Source organism: Buceros rhinoceros, unplaced genomic scaffold, assembly GCF_000710305.1.
Source record: "Buceros rhinoceros silvestris isolate BGI_N320 unplaced genomic scaffold, ASM71030v1 scaffold16754, whole genome shotgun sequence".
Classification (NCBI taxonomy): Eukaryota; Metazoa; Chordata; class Aves; order Bucerotiformes; family Bucerotidae; genus Buceros; species Buceros rhinoceros.
Genome location: NW_010408973.1, coordinates 9,233 through 16,997, shown reverse-complemented (window position 1 = coordinate 16,997; position 7,765 = coordinate 9,233). Strand labels below are relative to the sequence as shown.

At 43.0% G+C, this 7,765-nt stretch overlaps 1 protein-coding gene across 2 annotated transcripts in view; it reads left to right on the top strand.

The window, feature by feature from the left end:
* The window catches only part of TAGLN3 (transgelin 3), an 11,321-nt gene extending 4,059 nt beyond the window's left edge, over window positions 1–7,262 (top strand). For both annotated transcript variants that reach the window (XM_010135074.1, XM_010135075.1), the window contains 2 exons: window positions 2,521–2,623; window positions 6,709–7,262. In XM_010135074.1, coding sequence (XP_010133376.1) covers window positions 2,521–2,623; window positions 6,709–6,850 — 245 coding nt within the window. In that variant the 3' untranslated portion in view covers window positions 6,851–7,262. The remainder of the gene's footprint in view (window positions 1–2,520; window positions 2,624–6,708) is intronic.
* Window positions 7,263–7,765: the final 503 nt, after the last annotated feature.

Here is a 7,765-nt window from a genome sequence, read left to right as displayed (position 1 = left end):
AAAGAAAAGCAAGTGTGATTGAAACAGCTTTTCTCTGGCACTGGTTGTTTTCCAAGAGCTTTTGCTTTGAAATTCTTATTAACAACTAATGGAAATGTTTTAGGATGCAATATGCTGTCAGCTGTTTCAAACTCTCTCAGTCTGTCTGGTGCGTTTTTCTTCATTTCTGCAACTTTTGGGTTCTTTCTTACTTCAAACATACTGTCCTGAGCAGCTTTCCCTAATCCATATCCAAGGTATTATGTTCACTGTTTTTTACACATATCTCCCCGGTATATTTCCAGACAGGCAAGAGGCAGCTCTACCTCTGAGTACTTGTTCAGCCTTTATGAAAAAGCACTACGAATGCTTATGCAGAACAGTTCGCAATCCTTGGGTGGAACCTTCCCCTTTCTGGACCTGGAGAAGAAGGCCTTCCAGCCAGCCAGGTTTCCCCCAAAGAGAAAGGCTTAGCAAAAGAAGTGAGCCGAGGCCCCTTCCTCCTCGTGCAGGCAGTGCCAAGATCTCTTACGAGGCTGTGCTATTCAAAGCACACTGCAGAGGACACTGAAGATGCAAAAGAAATGCCAACTAATTGGGTCCCGGCAGCATGATTCAGGGAGCCTGAGACTGCACCCACCTGACTGTCAATGAACAAGTACTGGAGCTGAGGGAAGGCACTGACCGCAATTTTCTGCAACTCCAGTCAAGCCCAGCCTCAGAGAATGTGTATGATCCCTTCTGTCGGGTGGCTGCAGTGTTAGGTGACTCTTTCAGTGGAAATGGAAAATTTTTCACAGATCTTTTTGTGCTAGCTATCAAGCTCCTTCATTAGAAGAGGGCAAGACTGCATGGATTTGGGATCTTCTCTTACCCATAGCTGCCCTCATGCAGCAAGGAGGCTCTGCAATGTAGGGCCATGGCCATGGCTGTGTTTTGTCACGTGACATTCATCTCCCACTCAGTCTGTTTTTCCCCTGCAGCGTCTCGCACTCACCAATGACAAATAAGGCAGCGCTGAGTGCAGAGCGTGGGGTGGGTGCTGCCAGATGGCTCCGCGGGGCTCATCGTTATATTTTGCTTCCCGTCTTTTGTTTGTTTTTCTTTTTTTCTGTGGCATTATTCTTGCTGGCATTATTCAGCTCATTCACTTTTAAATCCTTCTTCACATCCCTCTTCATCCCAGCCAGTCACCCTACTCCTTGTTATACGGGAGGCATCCCAAGGACGTTGCTGTGACATCTGTCACAGCATATGGTACATCTGCTGCTTCGGGGAGCTCTGAGTGTTTCTGCCTCGCGCTTTTCCATGTGTGCTTGTGTACGTGTGCGTGGGGGATGTTGGCTATTCAGCTGCCCTATTAAGCAAGGACCCCGTCTGATTCCGTTTGCACGAACAAATACAGTAAAACAAGGATTCCGGATGGCTGACAGTTTATTCTCTGAGCAAATGGTCCCCTGCAGACGGGATTGCTAGAAAGTTTAATAGGCTCTATGACAGCAACAGTTGGAAGGTGCTAGATGTTTTCAGTTTTAGGGTGTCTTCCTCACCTCAGCCAGTGTATTACACATTTAGGTTTGTGTGAACCAAAGCCCTGAACTGCATTGCCTGTAGTCAGGGTGATGCGTAACATCAACAGAGAGTATGCAATGCTTGCCTGCCTCTACACTCCAGCTGGTCTACAGTGATTTTCATTAATATTAGTCCACTGGAGGTATTTCTGAAATCTGTTATCATCATCATTTCTCTAGTATCTCCTGTTTTTATGAATTACTTGTTTTCCCATGTGAAGAACTTACAGTCGAAGTCAGATCTGTTATCGAGATAAATTATTTCAGGAAGGAGGAAAAACTGAAAGGAAGAGATTCATAGAAACACTTATGGTAGGAAACTGAAAGTATGAAACTGCAGAGTATTGACTGTTGGCAGTCTGAGAAAGGAAGCCAGTAGGAGGGATTCGGGAGGTGATTTGATGGTTAAATCGGGAAGGACTGGTACGAGTTACCTGCACGGCAGCATTTCAGGACTGCTGTGAGCTCTGTTAGCACAGGGACTGTCTGGAATTGGTGAGGGTTAAATGGTGGGATTAGTCTTTCCAGTTTACAGGTAAAGAAACTGAGACAGAGCAATGTTATCTAACACACTGTTCTCCTTCAGCCACGTTTTACTGAGTATGTTACCATTCTTTCTCTATACCAAAGTGATCTCTTCTTAGTAGAAAATTCTGCCAAAAGGATTATCTGGAAGATCTTAAAGTAGTGTGGGGGAAGGCATTAGAATAGCCAGGGGCCTGGAAACCTGGAAATGTCTGAATTGCTAAGTTTTGCTTTAACGCTATTCCTTTCATGTCTTTTAACAAGCTCTTGCATATCAGTACCTCAATTTCAGCAATGGTAAAATATCATTTATAATGTTATTAATGCACTTTTTCAGGAAAGCTGAGGTAATTATTTAATACATTGGATAAGACTGTTTACAAGTGTGCCAAGCTATTTGTTGTGCAAGGATTTCTTATATTAATTTTGCTGTCTGGCTTTCCAGGGAAGGACATGGCAGCAGTGCAGAGAACCTTGATGGCTCTAGGCAGTTTGGCAGTCACTAAGGATGATGGCTGCTACAAAGGGGATCCATCCTGGTTTCACAGGTAAAGTCCAAAGCACAGCTGCTCAGAGCTGTCTTCCCTGGGAAGTTGGTAATATTGTCTGTCTTCAGGCTTTAAAGGAAATTTACTGGGGAAAGAAGGGAAGAATCTCCCCAAATTGCCTTGTAATAGATTTTGTCTCCAGAGTTTAGAGGAGGGAAGCAAAGACTCAACCAGGCAGCAATATTTTCTACCCTTCACTGGTTCTGAATTTTATCGGCATCACTGCCAGACCCATGTCTTACTATACCTTGTTGGCTTAAAGTTACACCAGGGCTAGTAAGGAGGAGCCCTGTGGGAGCACAGCCTTTTCTCATGTAGCCTCGTCACACCACCTTATGTGTCCCTTCTGTCCTGGAGGTGGGACAGGACTAAGGACCATGTTGCCTGTGGCTCCAGCTCTGGTTTCTTCCTGGAGGTGCCCCTTTTGAATGAGGCTTTTGCAAGCTGCGTTGGTCTGGATATGTGTGTACATGCATGGGGACTGTGCTGGATGACTGGCTTTTGGTAATGCACACAGGGAGGAGTGCAGCATCCTGCTCGAGGCATCTTCATAGAATTTTTCTGCATGTGGGGCCCCCAATTATCACTAAAGAGGAGACATAATGTTCTTGTTCACTGACACTATCCCTGTTGTTCCCTAGAAGGAGAGGAATGATACTTAGGAAATTCAGCTACCAGTTTTGATTACATTCATCTATTTCGCAGCTTCAGCTAATCCTCTCTATCCATTTATGAAGAAAAGGGAACAAAAATGGCAGCAGCCACGCAGATATGTGTGTCCTAAGAGTAGCTGGCAGGAAAAACTGTACTTTTGCTTCACAACAGATAACAGACAGAAAGACTAATGAAGACAAGGTTGTCATGGATGTCTGCAAAACCCTTTACCAAGCAAAGAGAAGCATTGAATTTTCTTTCCATTTTTTGTCAAACCAAAAAATTATTTCATTTCCTTGTCATCTTATTTCTTGGGGAGTACCACTTATCTGTGAAGAATTGTCTATCTTGGCAAAGGTGTTTATTTGCTCTAAAACTCCATTTGTTTTGCCTAGGGAGGCTGAGAGGCAGGGACAGGAAGAAAAGGAGATCCTCCCACAGTTAGCTCTCCTGCCCCATAGGCATATTAGTGACATGAGATTCTGCTATTCAAGAGTATTTCTTACACCTAAATGGCTGAGGTGTCTTAGCAAAAAGTGTTGTGGGCTGCTTGTCTTTGATTTCCATGAATTTTCTGATGTCTAGGTGAGGCTTAGCATAAGTAAAGCAAATTTCACGTGGTTCGTCTTAAACCTTGAACTGGGTGTAACTGAGGCTAAGGGAGACTTGAATTTTAGATGAATAAGTGCAAACTCCTATGCATTCTTTATAGAAAATAAGTTTAACTTAATACAGTGCACAAATTTGTATTTATGGAATATAATTTGGTCTAAAATTAAGTTAAAATCTAGTTACATGCTTTAATATAAACCAGACATGAAATCACAATGATCCAGACAGACTTATTTATTTTATTTAAGTAAAACAAAGTCCTACATGGACTCTTTTGATTGTGGGTGGGAACAGTTTTCATTGGCATAAATGATGATGTGATCACCTCTCTTCTTCTAGCTGTCTGTCCTGCCCGTACCGCTTGGATAGCAAATCCATATCTATTGCAGTCCTGAAATACCATTTTATAGCCACTGCCTTATGGAAAACTGGTGTTATCTCTATAAGGAAATAACATATTGCAGATCAGGAGCTTGTTCTATGAGTAGTTTACCCATTCCCTCAGGCAGATCAAGCTCTCTCACTGCCACCCAGTGTTAGTCATGAGCCAGGGCTTTCAGACTGATTCTTAATCACCTTAAGCAGAAAGAAGTCAAGATTAAATGGAATAAGAGTATCCATGCTACAGTGATCAAGATACCCTCACACTTGAGCTAAACCGTTTAACTTTCCATTGCCAGCGTCTCATATACCGAGGCCCACCAGGCCAGATTCCCCCTTCCTTATGTGCCGTAGCAAGGTTCATGGATCTATGACTGTTTATTACTTGTGATTTGTCCACAAGCGTCACTGCTGCAAAGTTGGCACAAAGAGTTAACAGATGTGGTGGGCTCAGTTTGCAGTAAAGGTGATGCCAGGTGATGGCAGACAGGCCAAACAGACCCTGACCAAGTGTGAGACACTTAGGGGCATCAACTTGCCCTCACCCCTTCTTCTACAGTATCAATTAAGGCCATTTCCACCAACCTAAAAGCAAAACATAAGTACATTTTGTTCTCTGTTAGACCATCATATACTCAATGTGGTGCTTATAATGGTAGAAATAACACTATATGGTAGAAATAACACTATATGTTCTAAACTGTATTTGTAATCAACTTTTATTAGCCTATCATTTAGTCTCATTTTTTCTTTGCAGTTCTTTTTTTTTTCCCCTATTCAGAGTTACTTTTTAACTTTCTGTGGATTACGCCTCAACGCAGCTGAAAATTGTAGCAAGAAAGAGAAGAAAAAAAAAATGTGTTCCTGGGATTTTAATTAAAATAAAGGCAGACACAGTGAACCTGAGATTCAATTAGGTAATAGGAGTAGTTCTAAAAACATCCTCTCCCGGAGATCCTGGCAGTAGTTTGGTGCCCGTGTAAGTGTTCTGGAAAAGAAATAAAGCAGCAGTGAGAGAGGGTTGTTTTCTGAGGCTCCTGCGGTTCTGCATGCCTCCTTCCAAAACGGCAGGGACTGTGGGATCCGAGAGCCTGTGATGGGCTTCCGTAAGCCCTCTTACTAGTCTGTACAATTACACCGGAGAACCGTTCTGAAAAATGACGGGTCAGTACTGGTTTCCTGTGGATCTTTCTCACCTTTCTGCTTTGCTGGGCTTCCATTCTGACATGGGTTCTTCTCCTGCATGTCCTGAACACCCTGAGCCTAGCAAAGAGTTTAAGTGCTTTTTTGGATCTGAGCCAGGATGCTCAGCACAGTACAGGACCAGACCCTCACGGAGAGGATCGTGTTCATGGTTTTCAATCACAGCAGGCACATAATCTAGCATTCTCATCTAGTGGTGGGGAGGAAAGGGGAACTGTAACAGGATGCTATATTGCAGGGTAACCTGATCGCAGGACGAACAGACACAGCAGGGAGAAAGACTGTACCTGGGTGGGAGTAGAATCTGGCTGATTGAAAAACCTCCCTCAGTCTGGGGCTCTGCTGATTCATACGGCGTGTTTGGTAGCAACAGACTGATCCTTCTTCCTTGAAAATTACTGGTTTTCCCCATCTTGCATAAATGCAAGATTAATCCAAGGTGAACAGTTTCTCACAAGGCATCAGAGTACAAACTTTCATACTTCTTAACTGCCACTTCTGCCCTCAGTGCAGATTTCAGGGAAAAGAGGCTCCTTTTAAACTCCAACAAAGATTCATTGATCCAAGGGCTTTAGGGACCAGGGACACCGAACAAAAGTGGTCAGTATGTTTTGACAGAAGATAAAGGACTGTCATACAGTTGAGACACAGGTGCAAAGGGCAAAGTCTATTGCTTAGAGGAGAAAGATCTGGAAATGGCAACAGAGCAATTGTTCTGTCCTGTGAGCAACCATTGTCGGCTCTGTGAAAATGAGCAAGTCACTTCTCTGTCCCACTGTTTCTCTGGGTACATTCAGCTCTTATTCACTCCGCTGAGTTAAATTATACCAGTTTGTACTGTTGCTCTAGGTGGGTATCAACTCGTATGACAGCACAGGTGAGTGTCTCATTGATCAGATCCTATGGACTACAGCGTTGCTTAACACAAGTTAACGCCATCATGTCTGTTATATGCAGCACTACATAAACATTTTACCTGTCTTGGCTGCTGGGTAAGTCTCTTGAGGTTCTGGAATAAGGGGTATATGTTCGACTAATGCCTTACTCCTAACCGCAGGAAAGCAATTAGCCCAGCCAGTATTGTCCAGCCCATGGGGTGGTGCAAATGAAATATTGCATTGCAGGCGACATGCCTATTAATATGAGCCAATTTCACATGCCTTTTCGTGATCCTTTGGGCATATGCAGAATGATAGTATGAGTGTATGTTGCTTTTTTTGTGTGTATCTGAACAGGAAAGCACAGCAGAATCGACGAGGATTTTCAGAGGAACAGCTTCGTCAGGGACAGAACGTAATAGGCCTTCAGATGGGCAGCAACAAAGGAGCATCACAGTCGGGTATGACAGGCTATGGGATGCCAAGGCAGATTATCTAAAAGCATCTCTGTTTGTAGAGAAAGCACTCCTTCTGCAGCATGGTCTGTTTAAAAAATAAAAAAAAAGAAAAGAAAAAAGCTCATTAGTTCCCTCTCTGCCTGGGTTTTAATAGTTAGTGCTCTCTGAGGTTTGGGATATTTTTGGTTTGGTTTGTTTTATTTGCAGCTGCCAGAGTTCATCTAGGAACTTGAGTTTTCTTGGTGGTATGTGTCAGTTCACAGCACGTGCGCACTGCTGCCTCCTACTTTTCACTTCTGAACTATGCAAAGACAATTACTCTGTATTAATTTATTTGCAAAGTGTTATCTTCCATATTTGTCTCACACCACACTTGTATTTCAACCAGTAACTTTGTTCTTTAATTCAGTGATGATATTGTTTGACCTAAGAATAAAGGCAAATTAAAGACACCTCTTTAGACTCATTATTTACAAAAGGTAAAAGCAATTAAAAGTGCCAATCATATGGTACATTGCTGAGGAGTTAAATGATTTGAATGGTCGATCTGTCTCATCTTTAACCCAGAGCCCTCTCCAAGTGACTCCTTGCTGTAGTGTTTACAGGCTGTGTTACATGTCCACTTTAGTGTTTGTTTAAAGGACGCACAATGTATTTTCCTAATAATAAGAAAGGTTGTATTATCCATTGAGTCTGATTCATGTAGTCCCACAAGGTTTAGCTCAGATTTCCCATGACCTAGTGTGCTGGGTTGACTGCAGCCAGCAAACTGGAGGATTGAGCTAAAATCGGTTTAATAGGAAAAGCAAAAGCTGTGTGTGAAAAGAAAGCAAAATAAGGAGTTAATTCACTGCTTCCCATTGGCAGGCAGACAGTTAGTCACCTCCTGGAAAGCAGGGCCTGAGCACGCATGATGATTACTTGTCATCACAGACATACCCCCTTCCTCCTCCTCT